We start from the raw sequence: 19,283 nt of genomic DNA, 5'->3' as shown, positions 1-19,283 counted from the left end.
TAAAAAATTCACCTTCTTCACTAGGCTTCTACCTTAGAAAAATCTCTACCCAGCAATCAGTCTTAGTGACGTACTGCTCTACAGGAGGCAGTATACAAAATAATCCAACTTGCTGTGACAACACCACATTGTGGCAGAGATGGAAGCAGAACATAGTCCTGAGATGCACTTGTTAAAAAACAGTAGTAGGCAGGCAGAAATCTGGGCTCTAACCCCGTTCCCATGCTCTTTACTGTTATTTGGTGAATGAATTCCACCATGTATTGGAGTCACATTCATTTTAAGGCTGTGCAAAGTGCTTTATAGAATTCATAAGGCTTTAAAATACCTTTGAGCCTAGAATTTTAAAGTGCTTCCCAGATATTCTATGGTGGGAAATATGCTTGTTTGCAAATGAATATATAAGAAGTGAGAGGTTAAAAGATTTATCTCAAATCACAAAGGCACAGCTAGGAATAGAGTCAGCCTGTTAAATTTCAATTCTGGGCCCAAAGCACAAGACTGGTGTGTTTTTAATCTCTTAGGAATTGTAGAACCTTTTGAGAATTCTGATCTCAGGAAGTCTCAAACAGTTTAAATGATGAGTCATCATTATAAGCATTTTAAAAGTTCTAAGCCTTTTAAAAAATCAATCATTACAACCACCTTAAAATGGTATCTCATCTTAAGTCTATGGATTTGTTTATCCCTAAAGAAGGTAATTAGTCCTAAAAGGCCGGCTAGTGGCCCCCATTATCCCACTTTGTTTAGAGGAACCTAGATCATTTCTGGGCTCAAAGAGGCTGCTTTGAAAACCTTGTATTAATTATCTTGAGGTGGACTAGGAAGTGGTTCTGTAGTCCGGAACCTTGGGCTTCAATCTTGACTCTGATCCTTAGTTAAGTTTCCTTTAGCTTTAGTTTTCTCATCTGCACAATGGGAATTAAATGAATATCGCTAACTACACAGGATTGGGGTGAGAATACAAGGACATAGGACTTAGGAAATGTATGTGTATAAGGCAGTAGAGTATGATACAAAAATCAAGTGGTAGTCTAGAAAGACAACTACATTTTTTGGTTATAACATGCCTGATTGGGAAGGTCTCTGAAGGCTCATTCTGCAATATTATAAGCCTACAGAAAAAGATGTAGTATTCCCTACATGCATGACAAGGCCTTCCAAAAGTATGACAAACAGACATATACAACAAAACTGAGACTGAAAGATTCTCTTGAATACCAAAGGCTGAATATAGATGTTCCTTCATGTAGAAATTGGCCCTGTATAAAATGCAAGGGGGAATTAGCTCCTTTCTCAGACATGGACATCTCTGAAAGTCAATCAAGATTTGATGCTCTCATGGCAGAGAAAGATGATGCATAGAAATGGGCAACAGAGGGGAAACAAAAACATTGCAGACCCTTGGATGGCAGCCACAAAGAATCCAGATAGCCTGAGAAAAGGGTGAGTTGTAGAGTGGAGAGAAAATGAGACATTATCAACATCCTATGCTACCTCCCCTGACAGTTTCTTTCTCCTTCCACTATTCACTTGTTCTCCCCCACTTCTCTCACATCCTCTGGCTTCCAAAAACAAACAAATGAACAAACAAATGGTTTTCCCATCTCTGTTCCTTTGCTCACACCGTTTTGCTTGCCTAGAATTCCCTTCTCATCACTCCTCTCAGCACCTCCGCCAAAATAAGAAAAATTCTGGAATGTCCTTTTACTCATCGCTGAACCCAAGTCTACCCCATCTTGCTAGGCCCCAATCAATTCTTATCTCCTTTAAATTTGAGTTTCTCTTGTGGCCACATTCATTTTCTATTTGAGATTACAGTTATTTGTATACTTGGTCTTATTTCCTTTACTTGACTGTAATTTCCTTCCTTCAGGCAAATTACAGTTATTGGCACAGCACTCAACACAGAGTAGGCGTTAAATTAATGATTTTAGATTATCATTGCTTGAGGTAAGCAGGCCACCATCATCTCTCACCTTGATTTCTGCAACAGCCCAAGTAATCTTTCTGCATTCTGTATTGTTCCCTTCCAATCTATCCTTTATGCGATCACAATATATATCTTAAGAACAGTACTTTCATTACGTTACTCTCCTACTCAAGAACTTTAATTAATGTCCTGCTGTACATAATAAGGTCCAAATCCCTCTGCCTTTCTCTCAGAGCTCTTTGATATCAGCTGAATAGGATTCTTGCTGCTTCCAGGTATTTGTGTACGTTGCTTGCTCCCTTGTAGTGGAATGCTTTCTCCTCTCCACAGATCTAAATTCAATTGATCTCAACTCCATCAGGAAGTCTTCCCAAACTCGAATTTGGAGCTAAATTGTCAGTAGGACTATTCCAAGGCTCTCTTTGTGTGAGGACTGAGAAGCAACAGCTAAGCTCTGATGTTCCTTTGGCAGTTCAAGTTTTATCTAAAATAGCTTTCTACTAATTACAAGAAAAGCCTCCTCCATCCTTCACTGGTCCTCTTTTATAATTCTACAGCATTATTCTCTGTACCGCATATCCTGTAACAAAATCATATCTTTCCTCATATTGTTATGTACCTGTCTCCAATGTATATGTTTTGTCTTTCAAATGAGATTGCAAAATTTGCATCTATTTTGCTCTTTCCACAAACTGGGGACCTACTAGGTCTTCAGTTCATGCTTTCAAACAATTACTGATTTATTCCCTGGTTATTCTGTCTGGCCTTCCCTTTGTCTGCAGCCATTTTAAGGAGCTTATTATTCAGTTGATACCTGAAAGACGAAGTTGACTTGGTGAGACCAGTTTTTTTTAAGAAAGTCCTCACTTTCCCTCAACATTTTCAGAGCAAATCTTATAATGCTCTAAGCATATTTTAGCTTGCTGTCTTTGGAGATCTTTTAATATCTGTATCTATCAATGTATCTATTTATCTGTCTATCACTGCTTTGTTGTTCATGTTAATTCAGCAGTTATTAAGTATAGGTACTTAATACTTCACACTATGTGTGAAGGACATTAAAATAGAATTTTTATATAGAGAACAATATATTCTCATTATTTTAATAAAAGAGAAGTAGTATTTTCATGGTCCTCCTATTAATAGCTGGATAAATATTAACCTTCATTACTAGTTTCTCTAAATACAGTATATTCCAAGGCTTATAAATAAGAAGTTGTGCAATGAGAGAAAAGGCACTTGCATTCCATCCAATGACAACACATTAACAATATTCCCTGTCTTTTCAAAGCCATTTGGAGAATTTTCATCAACAAAGAGAAAATAGCCAAAGGAAAAATAGAAAAGTTATTGAAAAAATTACTCAGGATCAATCGACCCTTTAAAGGAAAATGTTCCTTAAAAAATTACACATTCTTTTCTTTCCTGATTTACTTTCAATACTTCAACCTCGAATTCAGTATTTTTCCCTCCCCTTTTTCCTAAACATTATTTGCCCACATTTGTCTACACTCCCTTGTTGTCAAAATATACCAACTTTGTCAAAGCGAGGCACTTAACTGCCATCTGCTAGAAAATTGTCAAAATGAATATATACATCTATGGTGTCTACATTGTGAAAGGTGTCCCCTAAGACATGACACCCTCATGTAGTGCACAACCTGTACAACTTTATGTGGTCATCTTTCCCTGCAGCTATTCTAGAAAGGGCAGAAGTTTTCCTTTTCATTTAAAAGGAAAAGTTGTTCCTTCTGATTGGAAACAAGGTGGCTGTTAGGGTTTCCTGCTCTCTGATTGGAGACTTCATATTCTCTTCCCTGACCAGACCATTTCAAGCTCAGGGTGCTAATCTGAACAGAGGCATTGGTAAAAAAAAGTTAAGGCTTTTCCTGTAATTAGTAGAGAGTTATTTTAGATAAAACTTGGACTGCCAAAGGAACATCAGCGCTTAGCTGTTGCTTCTCAGTCCTCACAAAAAAAGAGAGAGCCTTGGAATTGTCCCACTGACACCTAGTTCCAAATTCAAGTGCCAGGTAGAGGAGAGATTTGACACTAAGGTAATGAGCTTTTCAATTAAAGTGAAAAGCCTACCAGAAATAGATTAAATTCTGATTAAAGCTAAGATTAGTGAAAAGGTTACCAAATGGCACTTAGTTATTTGTTTAAACCTGCTCTCCATATAGTACATTTAAATGCAATATTCTTTAGTGTTATTATGCTGGAGTATTTTAATAAATGTGCATTTTGGATTTTTTTAAGAACTGGGTAGATAACTCATCATTCTCACTTTTATTAAAATTAACTATATTCATGACTGAAGACTAGTAATTCAAGACCACACAATCAATATGGGCCTCCTCCTAGTACATATGATGCCTCTGTGTGAGTTAGAAAAATCTATAATCCTCTGGGAAGATATGAGGCAGTCCTGCCTACACCGCCTACTGGTAATGCAAAAGTTTGCACAGGGTGCTATGGGAACCCTAGAGGAAGGGTGTCTAGCCCAGATGGGATAGCAGTGAAGGCCTTCTGGATGAGACTGCTGAGCTGAGTTAATGGCACATCACTGGCTTCATTTAAGAGACATAAAAGCTAAGTCACAGAAAGATTAAGCAATTTACCCCATATTGCACCACCATCTTTGGAGTCCACCAAAGTAAAGTGACTCCCAATCTAAGAAAGAATCCACACGCTTCAACTTCTTGCTACAAGTTACCACGGAGCAAAGATTTTTGTGAGAAAATTCCATACTGACATGCCTCACAGACATGAACATTGGCATATTAAAATGCAGGCACACCAAAATAACCCAGTCCTGTAGACTTTTAGGACAGCTCATTAACACCTATACCACAATCCTGGCAACCTTTAGTTCTTCATTTTGTGGTTGCTGCAGCTTGCTACAGGAAGATGTATTGTGTCAGCTCAAACTTCCTTGGACACCAACTTTAAGAGGCCTGAGTCATTCAAATCATTCCCCAAAGTCCTTCGACCACCAAAGGCAGCAAACAAAAGTACTGCTAATTAAAAATGTAATTAAGGTTTATTATAACTAGCATACATTTGTTCTAGGTCTGATTCACTCCTGCTTTGAACTGGCTTTGTCCTGTTTTTATCTGTGCTTAATTGTACTGTTTTATGTGCGTTTAATTTTGTAAGACACTTCATATCTTTTCTGGATGCAGGCAGAGTGTAATTTCTAAATAAATAACAAACAATGGATTAAAGTTATGTAGAATTATCTCTTTTATGTGCTTCATGTACAGTTTATAGTACACTGAGGCCCCTTACAAATTCAATGTGGATGGTACGTTTATGCCTGTTTTATAGGACTTGGAACAATTTTCCTGCTTTAAATGATTACAGAGGCTTACAGTTATATACTAGCCTTTACCACATATTTTTAGTTATATCTACAGTTTATTTGGTGTAGTGTCCTTGGTCAGGAACACAATCTCCAATAATAATAACGCCCTATAAGCAAAGACAGTGTACATTATGACAACCCACTTTATGAGATAGTTGTAACACATTCCAGGTTAGGAGGAGGGAAGAAAGAAACTTGAAAGAATGGCCATGTTTCCAAGAAAGTATGATCTACCTTCTGGAATATTACAGGCCAAATTTTAAACCCTGACTTGTTTCTTTTTTTTTTTTTTTTTTCTTTTTGTCCCATGTGCTCCTGCATCACCAGCCTCCTTGTTAAGAAACTAGTAATAAACAGAGAGCACAAACTCACTCTCCTATTAGCCTAAAATAAGCAATTGGGAAGCTAAGTTATTTACAAACCCATTTTAGCATAGAAGAGGACTAATAAAATACTGCATGTTTTATGTTAAATGTCTGACTTTCATGTATTATTTCATTGAGCAAAACATGAGATTCTACTGCTAAAAAGGTTTTAAAACCACTGGACTACCTGATCCCCAAAGGCTCTTTCCAGGACATTCTATGGGTCTATAATAGTGAAGATAAAAGGCTTCACTGGATTTTCATCATGGTTTCTTACTTCCACTATAGAAAACACTGAAATGAAATAGGAAAAATGTCATGGAGAAAGCAGATGAGACTTTTGTAACTGTGTAATGTGGATGAAAGAGGGCCCAAAACAGTAGAAAAAGGACACTAGATAATATATTTATTTTCTCTCATTTTAGCTTTTGTAGTTTACATTGGAATTTGGCATACAAAGAAATTGAAAGCTGGATAATTTTTAATTATATGCCCATCAGCCAACCCTGCACTTCAGCCATGTTATACTAATCAACAGCTCTTCAATGATTGCACAACATTAATCAGGTGATATACAAAATTTTGTCGGTTGCATTTATTCATTTATTTTTCTGAGTCTACTTGCCAGGGAATCTGTTGCCTTTAAAATTTCAATAGGACTTGCCTCATCTACTTTACTTTTTTACAATATTTCAACCAGTACCCTATATTCCCTGGCCCTGGCCTCACCTGCCCAATTCAAGTATAACCTCACTTCTGATACTTTTCACTGTCACTGCTTAATTTAATACCAGTTTTCTCTCTAGGTTTGAGGGGGATATATTGTTTCTACTTTCCTCAAACAATTTCTTCATTTTTTTCCCCTAAACTTCTTACATCAAAGTGAATTTGCTATCAGGCAGTCTCTCATATCTGCACATAATCCATCTCTGAAAACTTGCTGGATGATGAATTTTGAATTGTAGGAAATTTTGTTCCATTATTTAGGTTGGAAAAGCGATAATGCATTCCCACCACGTCTAAAAGTCCCAATATTTCTTCAGTTATTGTAAAACACTGTTAAGTGCCCAGGTAACAATCCTCCAAATATGTATCATATTATAAAGCATTTAAAACACCAAGTACCTAATTATTGAACACTTAAAAGACAAGCAGATACTTTGTGAGATAATACCTGCTATCCTGGGTACAAAGTGCTTCCCACACAAAAAACAACCTTTCAAGCTGTTTGAAATGTTACCTTTGTGTTCCATCATTAGAAAAAAAAGGCAGAGAAATTCAAAAAGTTCAGTGCCAATGAGGAATTGTGGAAAGGCAAAAGAAGGCTTTTTCAGGAATTTCTAGAAAGAGGACTCACAAGTGCGAAGGAATATAATAAGAAAACCATGAAGAGAACCACTAATGGGTGTTTTGATTCCATGTGAAACCAAAGTGAAGCTCTCACATCCAAACAAACAAACAAAAAACATGTCACCAAGTTAAGTAAATTAAAGCAGAGGAGACCATAACAATGTCAAAATTATCATTTTAATTAGTCTTAACAGTCAAAGAGAGTTAAGTAGAGGTGAGGTAGGGAAGAAAGGGACAGCAATATCCGAATTCTGGGTAAGAGGAAAGTTGTTTTACTCAAGCTCGGCAGGAGGGAAATTGTCACAGTAAGCATTAATTGGGGTTAGTGAGAAGGGTACCAACTTGTTAATTTTCTGAAATCAAGAATCTTGTTCTGCAGCTTCATTTACTGTCCTCTTTATTGTTTACGCTTAGCTGTTTTAATAAAGCTACATCATATTTTCCTCTATAGTGCAAGAGACATGCACAGTGATGTGAATAAACCATGAAATAATATGTTAAAGGTACATAATAAATGCAAGTGACACTTATCAAGGGAAAATTAAAAATCAAGTTTATTATAAAATGGAACTGAGAAATTGCTCTTAGAGTTGGGGTTCAGAGGACAGCACCACGACGCTGGAGCTGACTTGAGGACAGTGAGGATTCAACTGACAGAGCCCAGAGTTAACGAAAACTTTCTGGGTTTCAAGTCTCTTCACTGACAGCCAAAAGGAGCTTAACAATTTTTGCTCATCAGGTACCTTTCATTTCCTGCGTCAAGCTGCTAAATTCCAGAAGAGAACAGGTAGAGACATTTGCTGCAGGAGAAGGCAAATGAATGAACATCCAGGATTTAGTTCTGCAAGCCGTACTTTCATTCCCCTCTACTCCTGGAGGCAGGGAAAAGGCTCAGTCCTCAGACCCACTGCTTCTTGTTTCAGAAGAACACTGCAAAGCTCTGGGTGTGCAGGTGGTGGGGAGCATTAAGCATATCCCTCAGTATCCTACAGGTGCTTGAGGGAAACAAGGGGTAAGAATCCCTGTCCACAGGGGCCAATATTTCCTTTACAGGCTCTTTAAAGCAAGAGGCTTAAACAATAAATGCCTATAATGCTTTGGAAGATGAAAATCTCTAAAGTGCTAGTGACCAGGCAAGATTCTGATCTTACTCAATAATGCATTACACTTCCCTTTTAAATTACTGATTCAACCTTGGTTGAGTTGTACAGTTTATTAACTCTCTCAATTTTTGATCACACTTGGTTAATGAAAGCTGGATGAATTGAATATTCTATCTCCTTACAATTGTGGATAATGTTCTCATATATTCTTACTTCCCTTCTGGGTATGGCATACCCAGTTTAACATAATGCTGTAACTTCTTGTTAAAAAGACAAAGCCATCACTAATTTTTTTGGCATATAGTTAAAAGTGACTGAGAGATTTAGATTTTTTCCTTTTGGGAATTTAACAGTGGGAAGATAAGGTTGGTTTTGTTCTGGATCTCCTTCTCCAAGGCCAAGTCACAAAAGCTAGCTGGACAAATAACATCTAAGTGTCCAAAAATTGCAGTAAGTAAATGTGAGATCAAACTGCATTTGCATATGGGAGCAACTGCAACAACTGTGTCTACATAAAATCTATACACTTATTGCTTCACACAGCAAATATGTCCCTGAAGGGTTGTGATTCAAGCATATGTTTATCAAGCAGATCATATAGGAGTTTGACTGATGAACTTTAAGCTAAAATCAACAAGTGTTTCCTAAATCCAAGCTAGAATAATGAACACGATCTAATAATTAAGCATGTGGGGCTGTGACTGGGGCAGGGTAAAGCCCAAGACACAATTGTGCATTCCCCAAAGTCTTACTACAGAAGACTATCAGCAAATACTCAGAGAAAATAAATGAAAAATATAGCAAAATATTAACAGTGATTATCTCTGAGTGTTGGGGTGCTAGATGATTTTTATTTACTTTTTAGGAGCTTTCTCGATTTTCTACATTCTTTGAAATCAGCATGCATTCCTTTATTTTATTACATTGAATTTTAATTTAAGTAGAGGAATGCTGAGAGAATTGACTATTAACAGTGAATACTTTGGCAAAGCACCTGGTAAAACAAATAACCACCATCGGTATATTTGTTTTGGTAATTGAGTCTCTCATTTACCAGTTTTGCTTAAAGGAAGTCTCATCCATGTGACTTTGTTCACTGTAGAATCCTCAGTGCTTAGCACAATGCTAAACACATAGCACATAGAGAGCAGGTATCAGTTTACGTTTTTAAAGAAATAAATGAATTTTAAAATTTGGAAAACATTAATTGAGTCTTACTCTCTGTTTATAAATATGACTTGCAAATTTTATGGATTTGTGAAAATCAAGCCCTTTTATCACTCTGCAGGAATAGACATCAAAGCCAGCACATAACGAGACATAATGGAGGATGGATCACCTCCATTACTGAGTTGGCTAAGGGTCCTTCCCTGTTAGGTAGGGGTGTCTGACTAATTGGTAGTTAATAGCAAGAGTGTCACTGCCTTTGAGTTTATCATTAATTCTTAATTCTCTGTAGTGTTAGATGGGAACAATGACACAGCTAATTCCCAAATCATTTGTTTGGTTTGGAAAAGAGGTATGATTTTTTTCCGCAGCAGGTTTGCCTCCTAATTCTTTTTCCCTTGGACAGTGCCTTTCTTGGGAGTGTCACCTACCTGGATGATGGGGAAGGTAACCAGAAAAAGACTGGGGCAGCGGGAAGCCAGCCTGGGATTAAAATGTATCATCCTTTAGCCTTAGTGCTGAATGTTAGGTTCACTGGTGCCATTTGAGAGGGATAGTACCTTTTCTTTGTACAACACTTCAGAGTCTGTGGAGCCGGTGGGAGAAGTGAGTGGTTTTTTTGTTTGTTTTAGAGGTTTTTTTCTGTGTTTGCTTTTTCTTTTAAAAAATCTCAGGAAGAAAGTTCACTGGTGTTGGAGGGATTATGGCCAACTTGCCTTAGATTAGGAGGATTTCTTCCCTTTTCCTCAAATATTTTTTTCTCCTCTTGGATGTGGAGAGGAATAAAGTTCATTGATTTTAATAAAGTTGAAGGTATCTCCTCTTACAATGGAAGATTTTTTTCTTTAAAAATCTCCAGAGGAAAAGATTCATTGCTTTTGGTAGAGGTGGGGGAGCATGTCTCTTTAGGTCTGAAGGATTTCCATTAAAAAGTAGGTTTTGTGGAGACGACCTACAAGGGCAACTTGTTTTAATGAGGCTCGGGAGCCCTCCCTAGTAGGATTTTTCTTTCTTTCCTTTTCTTTAAAAGAAACAGTTTATTGGGAAAAATTAGAATGGGGACATCTCTCCTGGAAAGATGTTCTTTTCCTTTCCTTGTTTCCTTTTTTTGTTATTTTTGTTATTATTATTTTTTTTTGATTTTGTTTGTTTGGTTTTTTTTGTTTGCTTGTTTGTTTGCTTTTTTTTTTATAAAACAGTGAAGGCTGAAAGATAAATAAGGTCTCTGGGATAGGGTGACATTGGGCACATCCCCACCCCCCCACCCCCCCCAACACACACACATTCCCCACCTTGAAGAAGCTTGAGAAAGAGATTTTGTGGGGTTTTTATTTTTTTTTCCTTATTGTGGAGGATGGAGAGGGTAGTCATCAGGAATAATATGCAATGTCTGCAGTAAGGTGTTGGCGCATTTTCCTGGAGAGAATTTCTTCCTTTGATCCTTTAAAAAATAATCCCTTTGTTAATTTTCTTCTTCCTCTCTTTCTCACCCCGCCTTCTCTACCTCCTTCACTCTATCATAGCTAGCCCTTTTCCCCTTCCCTTCAAATTTCTCTCCCCATCCTCCTTCTTTCTCTCTCTCCCTCTCCTTTCCTCCCTCTCCCCTCTTTCTTTTTCCCTCTATCCCTCTCCTCCCTTCTCTCCCCCTCTTTCTTTTTCCCTCTCCCTCTCCCCTTTGTCTCTCTCTCTGGCTCCCTCCCTTCCTCTCTCTCTCTCCCTCTTTTTTCCTCTCCCTATCTCAGTCTCTCCCTACCTGCTCCTACCTTCCTCTCCCCTCTCCCTGTCCGGCTTTCCCCTTCCCTCCCTTCTTCCCTCCTCCCTCTCTCCTTCCCTCCCTCTATTTCTCTCTCTCATTCTCCCTTCTCTTCCTTCTTTCTCCCTCTCTCCTTCTCTTTGTTTCTTTTTTGTTTTCAGAAAAAGTATTCCAGGACTTTGGTGAGTGTGGGGGCATCTTCATTCCCTTAAGAAAAATATTTCTGTTTAATATATACTGTTCGTGTTCTTCTCTCCCCCGCCCCCCATAATTCTAAACTTATTTGCTTGTTTTGAGAGAAAAAAGGGGTTTTGTTGAGGCTGAGAATATTTTTGTTTAAGAGGACTTTCTTGGCTTTGTGTTTCTCCCCTATCTTTTCTATTTATTCTCAAATTACAAAAATTCTATATTAAGAATAAAGCTTTTGGTAAATTATACAAACATATTAAATTATCACATGTACCCTGAAAATATGTACGTCTAGTATGCATCAGTTAAAAAATAATTAAAAATAAATAAATAAAATAAAAAGAATGAAGTTTTTGGGTGAATTTTTGTCAACTCCCATTAGAAGGATTTTCTTTTATTTTTTCTTCTTTTAAAAAAATCGGGTTTTTTTCTTGGTTGTGTTTTGACAGAAAAATTCATGGGTCTTTGTGACACTGAAGTACTTCCTCTCTTTAAGAGGATTTTGTTTTTGTTTCATTAGTAATATCCTCTTCACCTACACATATAACTTTCCATTCTTCATTTTATTTTAAATCTTTAAAAAACTGTATTTTAAGAATAAGGTTTATGTTCTTTAGTCATGGAGGAGTGGTATTTCTCTTGTCCCTCCCCTCCCCGTCCCCCACCCTTCTTGGAATTAAAAATTCAGGAGATTTCGTATAATCAGGGACCTATCCTTTAATATTTATTTTTTTAAATTAAAATGTGTGTATCTAGAGGGGAGGATTCATAAATTTCCTTAACTTTTATGATTTTTGAGAATATCTGCCCTTAAAAGGATTTCCTGTTTTGCTTGTTTTCCTTATTTTTTTTTTAATTGAAGGGGTGGCAAATAAAGGTTATTATCCTTGGTGAGGTTAAAGATCGTTTAAGAGGATCTCCCTTTCTTTTAGTTCATTTTTTCAATTTTGTTTGTTTTTTGTTTTGGGGAGAATACTAGGTCTCTTTTCTTGTGGTTAGAGGGATGATATCTTTCTTTTAATTATTTTTTTAATTTGAGATGTAATTTACATACCATAAAATTCATCATCTTAACATACAATTCTGTGGCTTTTAGTGTGCACTCAACACCATTCTCTGATTCTAGAACATTTTAATCACCCTCAAAAGAAGCCCTGTACTCTTTAGCCATCATTCCCTTTTCCACCTCCCATATTGCCCCACTCATTTCCTTTCCATCTCTAAGGATTTGCCTGTTCTGCACATTTTATGTAATTGGGAAAAATAATATCAGGAAGCTTTGATGAGGTTGGTGACCTTCCCTCAATTTTTGCCCCCTTAATTTTCTCAAGAGATTGAGCATGAGCTGGAAGTCAAATAAAGTTTATAAATTTCATGAATATTTTGAGGTTAGAAATACTGTTTAACTTATGATGATTTCTCTTTTTTCATTTTAAAATTTTTCTTTGGGGGATATCAATTCCATGGGCTTTGATGAGGGTGAGGAGAATTTCTTTTTAGAAGCTCTTTCTTTTTTTTTTTTTTTTTTTTTTAAAAAATTTTTCAGGGGGGGGGGAATTTTTTTTTTTTGGAAGTTTTTTTTTTTTTTTTTTTTTTTTTCCTTAAAACAATTTTCAGAGGAGGGGTAAGTTTCATTATCTGGGGTCACTGTCTCTTTCTTTTCCTTTTTAAAATTCATAAATTTGTTTTTATTATTTTGAGAATAAGATCTATTTGCTTTGGTGAGGGTGGGGCATCTCCCTTTAGAATGGCTGCTTGCTTGCTTTGCTTTTTTTTCCTTTAAATTTATTTTTTTTCCACTGAAAGAACTATAGTGGGTGGGCTTTGGAAAGGTCGGGCACCCTATCCTTAGCAGGATTTCAATTTATTTCCTTTACAAAACACACACACACAAACAAAAAAGGTCTTTGTGAGTAATCGGTTCAGGGTCTCTGCCTCTTCTCCTGTCTTCTCAAGCTCCTCTTCTATGCTGGCCCCCTCTGGGAGCATCAGAAGAGGAGCAGCAACCACTGCTTTGGAAAAAATATCAGAGCTGATGAAATGTCAGCTAAAAGACTGTTCTTAGACAAATGAGGATCCTATGTATCACAAAAGGCCATATGTTAGATTTTTTTAAAAAACTACAATAGAAAATTCAGTCATTACATCCTATAAGCTGTCAAATTTTATTTTTGTCCTCCCCCACCTGCTGCTTTGTTCAAGGAAATAAAAGGGTTAATAATGCAGAGGAAAGGACTCTGCAAACTGTAAAGGGCCATAGGAGCAGAAGGAATTATAGAATCCTTATGAGAATACCCCTGAATTGTTTCCTGGTTTCTATGGATTTTTTTTTTTTTTTTTTTTTTTTTTGTGCCTTTCCTTGGAGGCACTTTCTGTTTGGGCTACAGATCTGCAGAATCCCTAGTTGGAGATTTTAATAAATGCATAAGAATTGTACTCTGAGAAACTAAAGACCACTGACCAATACTTTGTTATCTTTTCTAGAACATCCTCTAGTGACTGCTTAGGAACTATTAGAATATACCAAATCAATCAGATGGTATCATCAAAACTTGGCAAGGAGGGGGCAAAAACTGAAGAGAAAAGAAAGTAATTTCATTCTGACCTTCAACAGGTTAAACATTTGAATCTATAATCCCAAAGCTGTTTACAGTCACTGCAGATACTCTGTTCACTTAGGAAAAAAATTTATTATCCCCTGAAGCTAACAGTATCATTATTAGTCTGCTGCTGGTGGGACTGCATGGGATAAGGGCACTTTCCAAGCCATTAAAAAAATTGTTAGTAATTTGCTTCTTAATTATAGTTCCAGTAACCACTCTGAAAATGGAAAGATTGACTGTATTTCCTTAAGGGCTATATATTCCATGCCATTTAAATAAGCATTTACTTCTCACTCTGAAACCAATGAGAACAAATTTTTATTCATTCACAGCAGCCAGTACATTGCTGGAAATGGATAGATTTCAAGCTTCAGCAAGTGTTTATTAAGCAAAACCAAGGAGGGCTGCATTGAACTAGGCACTGAGAAAGGCCACCCCTATTTTTGAGAAGCTCAGAAATCACTAAAATATTCTGATAGGAATCACCAGCTATCATATAAACAAATGCTTGCTATTTTGCAAGAAAATGTACAAAAATACCAGTTTTGTACATAAAAGCTGTCCTGATATGGTTTGAGGATAATGATTATTACTGTGCAGTCATCAGGAGGGATACACAGACCCCTTTTATCTCCCCCAAAAGCCATGAAAGTGTATTTCCCCCCAGATTTTCATAAATCACTTGTATGATGTGATTTTAATTTCATAGCTGGTCAAAACCCAATGAATAAACAAAATTTTGTCTTTCTTCAAGCATAGCTGATGGGAGAGAAAGAAACATGGTCTACTTCACATAAGCCCCATCCCTCCCCGGAAGAAAGTTATAGCCTTGCTAAAGAACCAATTCACACATCCTTATTTACACTTGCTGCCACCAGGTGGGAGACCATGGCTCATTTCCTGGGAATTGAAACATTTTAGAAAGGAAAGAAATAGACATGTTTGGTTCACAGACTGACTGTGTTATCCTGGTAGCTGTTTGGAAAGAAAACATGAGCCACCTTTCCTCAGTCTCTACCCTCATGCTTGGCATAGAATTGCAGGTTCTGAAACGTTCCTGAAATCCCAAAAGAGGGCAGACTACAAGGCTGGAAAATTTTGTTTTTTTGCTACAATACCAGTCAACAAAATTATCTGGGAGAAACTTGCAGTCACATTTAAACACTTGGTTTTGCTCATTTCATCCTTTGAGTTATCAGGATAGCTTCACACTTGCTATGGAGGATTTCATTGCATGATGAGACCTGTATTTTGTTTTGTTCCCTGACATTTTGTGCACGTATGTATAGTATGTGCGTGTGTGTGTTAGGGGTGTGTGCACGCCTGTGCGTGTTGCATAGCTGTTTCCCCCCAAGCTTGCCTTGAGGAGGCAGTGTTTGAAAACAACATCACCCCAGCTAAGATGACAACTTGTTTGCCTTGAATGTTAAGATACAAGCCAGCTGATTACAGGTGCCATTTGTCTGAGGAAGATGCAGGAGAGAATGATCCTATCACTGAAGATCAGATGTTTCCAGCTGCACCAGAGAGCAACTGCACAGCAACATTGAGGGTGTTGTAAAAGGGTTTGGCTCCAAGCTATTTAATTTGAGCACGTACCTAGATCCTTTGCATCCTTTAAAATTCTCCAGAGCCACTGATTAGTTAATCTGCATGGCCTTCTTAACGGATGGTCATGGTTCTTAACCCCATTCTACAGATAAGTGATTCAAACAATATCTGGCTCTACTAAGGGCAAAGTCAAACCCCTGGGATCCTGGTCTCCTGCCAATGTTGCCAAATGTCCATGGGTCAGCTAGCCAGCACGTCTGAGTGGGCACTATGTAGAGGACACTAATCTGATTCCCCTTACCTTAATCCTCCTCATCTGTCTGGCAATGACATTTTCCTGTCAAACAGGTAGGAGATGCTTTCGCATAGGAGCAGGGGATGCTTTTCACTGGGGGAAGGGTCCTGGTCTCCAGTCAGCCTTCCAGAGGCCAAAGAGGAGATGCATTCGTTGGGTATTACGTCCCCACGTGTCAGTTTCACAGCCATGTTCCCAAAATTTCGCTTAAGATGGCCACAGGTCAGGTGATTCCTGCTTGTCTCTTTCCCACCAGCTTAATGCAAACTCTTCCAGAAAGACAAGAGCTATCACCCGGTGGGGGTGAGCTCCCAAATCTAGCCACCCCAACTTTGCCCTTCTTAAGATCACTTCAGGAAAGGGTATTTTCAGGAAAGGGAGGAATACACCCCCTGGTGTGAGAGCTAGGGTGTTGGACTTTTAAAAAATTGTCAGAGTCTCCCACCGTCCTGTTTCTTTTATTTATCTTTAAACCTCTGCACTTTCTTTTCTCTGCGAAACTTTTCATTTTAGCCTTCTTTTTCAGTCGTTGGTCATTGCAGATATTTTGCAAACTCAAGCCTCCCTACTAACAACTCAGGAAGCAACTAGCGCTTCCATTTCGTGATGCCAACCTCTGCCCCCTCCCCTACTGCATTCTACATTCTATAAGTATGCGGTCCACAGCAGAAGGGTTCCTGAGCCGCGTCCTTATGGTTTGCTAGGCAGCAGGATGGACCGGTATTGTTCGTGTGTTGTGTTATTCGTTTGTGCGCGCGCGCGCGCGCGCGCGTGTGTGTGTGTGTGTGTGTGTGTGAGAATGCGCGCTTGTGTATGTTTTCCTGCAGGGGAAGCTAAATTGAGGTATGTGTGTGCATTATCATGGTTTTCACAGTTTGGTGGAACGAAGTTTAGGGGAACGGAAGAGTAGGGAGAGTGCAGAGAAAGCAGAAAGGACAGGCATACTTGCGCTGAAGAGCAGACGGGGTTTCAGGGTCCAAGGCAAACACGAAAACCCTTTTCCTCCCTACTCCCCCTGGGCGAGCGCCGGAGGATTCTCCACTCATCTTTTCCCGGCCAAGTGTAACGATTTAGAAGGCGTCGCGGTAGACTGGTAGAGATGAAGGTTCCCCTTCACACGTTCTGCAATCCCATCTCCTATTTTCGTGTCTCTAAACGAGGACTCCTGTACCATTCCAACTGGCCCTGGTGCGGGATGCCAGTTGCCCCGTTTGTGACGCTGCGCATCATTGTATCACTGCGTTTGCACCTACCTGCTGGGAAATCCTGCAGACAGATGGAATGGTGGCTTCGACACACGCATGCTCTCCCCCTCCTCCCGGAGAACTCTGCCCTTCCCCTGCAGTGCGCGTGGGCACCGCCCATCCCCTAGTCCCCACTGGGAGTACCGGCTCGCAGCAGCCGGCAGAGGCGCCGGGCACCTCCCTGGAGCGCCGCCAGTTGCGCCCAGCTGAGGAGCCCCCTCCCCAGTGGAAGGGAGGGGGGCCAAGCAGGCGGCGGCTCCGCAGCTTGGGCCTCTGCGGCAGTGACCGCGGCTAAGAGGTGTGTCCCACCGCCCCCACTCAATCCGTTCGCTGTGTACTCGGGGCCAGCCCTAAACACTTCTCCAGGTCTCTTGCGCTGCTCGAGGGTACCTTCATCCTCTCTTTCAAGACATTGGCGCTCACTGCACTGTCGCTTCTCCTCACGGGGAAAACTGCTCCCACCTCCCTGCTGTCAGCCCCGTTTCTAGCCCCAAACAGCCCATTCTCAATTCCCACATGTTGCTTCCCGCCTCCCAACCCCTTCCCATTCCCCCGGGTTCCCCAATCCCTGCATCTTTCTCAGCATCTTGGCCAGCCAGTGCCAGACAAGCGGGATGCAAGGGGTACCTGGAGTCCCGCGGGCTCCATAGCCATCTGACTTCGCCTTGCTTCTTTTCCGCGCTCCAGGGGGTCTTTTGCTTACCTTTATTCTGGACCACGACATTGGCGTTCTGGGCGATGGCAATGGCGATGGCGAGGTCTTTAGACCCCTCTCTCGAGTGTCCACCGGACATTGCAATAGACATGGTGCTGGACTCGGACGGGACTCTGGAGGCACCTCAGGGCAGAACTCTGGGGCCAGCTCTGTCACAGGTTCTGGGGTCGGCTCTGGGGCCGGCTCTGGGGTAACTTTTGGAGTCAGCTCTGGGGCCTGCTCTGGGACCGACTCTGGGGCAGGTTCTGGAGTCGGCTCTGGGGCAGGCTCTGTGGCAGGCTCTGGGGCTGGCTCTATGGCAGGTTCTGGGGCCGGTTCTGGGGCCGGCTCTGTGGCAGGTTCTGGGGCCGGCTCTGTGGCAGGTTCTGGCGCCGGCTCTGTGGCTGGTTCTGGGGTCGGTTCCGTGTACAGTTCTGTAGCTGGTTCTGAGGTCGCTTCCGGACAGGGTCCTGGAGCAGGCTCTGGACAGGGCTCTGGTACAGGTTCTGGCGAAGGCTCGGAGAGCAGCGGCGGAGCCGGCGGCGGAGCCGGTGGTGGTGGTGGCGGCGGCCAAGGCGGCGGAGGCTCTGGAGACTCAGCGGGCTGCTCTCCATCCTGAGGCGGGGCAGTGCCCTGGGCCGCGGCAGCTCCGCGGTCCATGTCCGCACACCGCCTCAGGTCTGGGCAGCCTGCGTCCCTAAGCCTGGAGGGCTAAAGTACCCTCGGGCGCCCCGCCCACTCCAGTCTGGCAGCCCCTCGCAGGGTGCCAAACTTTCCCCCATCCCACTCCATGGCTGGCTGGGCTCTGAGGTCTAACCCGTAGGCGCTCAGCCTCTCCCTGTGCTGGAACACGCCCCTCAGTGAGCGCACACCTCTTCGTAAGCAGCCACGGGTCCGATGGGCGGGAAGCAGAGGGGCTTGCGAACGCGGACTGGGCAGAGCGCTTGATGACCTCCTAGCGACGCGCGGGAGGGGAGGGAAGAGACAAAAAGGGGAGGGGGAGTGGAGCGGCGTGGAGGTTGGGGGGGCGGGTTGGAGCCTGGCCGTGTTTAACCCTTTAGTAACACGAATGAAGGAAAAAAAAAAAAAAAAAAAAAAGCCAGAGGCGAAGTTGAGGGTCTTTGCAATTCCCCAATCACTTAGCCATGAGCTGCTGCTCAGAACAGCTTCCATCCTGTGTCTGCTCTCTCACCTCAGCAGCAGGTGAGCTTAGCCTCGGACCAACCTCTTGCCCCCCATCTCCAAGCCTCGATGGGCAAGTAATACTTTTTATCTAAGCCTGGAAAAGAAATTAAGCGGCATGGTGTGTGTGTGTGTGTGTGTGTGTGTGTGTGTGTGTGTGTGGTGGCGGGGGTGGGGGTGTTCAGCCTCCTTTTGATTGAAGTACAATTTGCCCCCCTTCGGTTTTTGCATTTCTGAGCTTTGCCAGATCCAAGTGGTTTGCCATTGGGTACAGAGTTTGAGGTGATTCGGGAAAGGAGTGTGATGAGGGAGGCTGGAGCCCCGGCATTCCGCAGCCTACAGCCTCCCCGAGAGCAAGGCGAGAGTGCCCCGGCAGCAGCAGCTGTGCTAGCGCTCGGGAGCTGAGGCTACTCTGGTCTCCGCAGCTATCTGGGCATCTGTCTGGCTCGCCTATGCCACAGGAGCCTGCCTTGTGCTTTTAGCTGGA

General features: G+C 41.1%; 1 protein-coding gene across 1 annotated transcript in view; it reads right to left on the bottom strand.

Moving 5' to 3' along the window:
* DGKK (diacylglycerol kinase kappa) overlaps positions 1–18,274 on the bottom strand; it is a 101,123-nt gene extending 82,849 nt beyond the window's left edge. Inside the window, exons 1-3 of the mRNA XM_026449786.1 lie at positions 17,459–18,274; positions 16,930–17,211; positions 15,683–15,718 (exon numbers count right to left, since the gene is read on the bottom strand). Of these exons, the coding sequence (XP_026305571.1) occupies positions 15,683–15,718; positions 16,930–17,211; positions 17,459–18,274 (1,134 nt within the window). The remainder of the gene's footprint in view (positions 1–15,682; positions 15,719–16,929; positions 17,212–17,458) is intronic.
* Between the last annotated feature and the right edge of the window lie 1,009 nt (positions 18,275–19,283).

Source organism: Piliocolobus tephrosceles, chromosome 12, assembly GCF_002776525.5.
Source record: "Piliocolobus tephrosceles isolate RC106 chromosome 12, ASM277652v3, whole genome shotgun sequence".
Lineage (NCBI taxonomy): Eukaryota > Metazoa > Chordata > Mammalia > Primates > Cercopithecidae > Piliocolobus > Piliocolobus tephrosceles.
The sequence above is the reverse complement of the archived record's forward strand: the minus strand, read 5'-3'. Positions and strand labels throughout refer to the sequence as shown.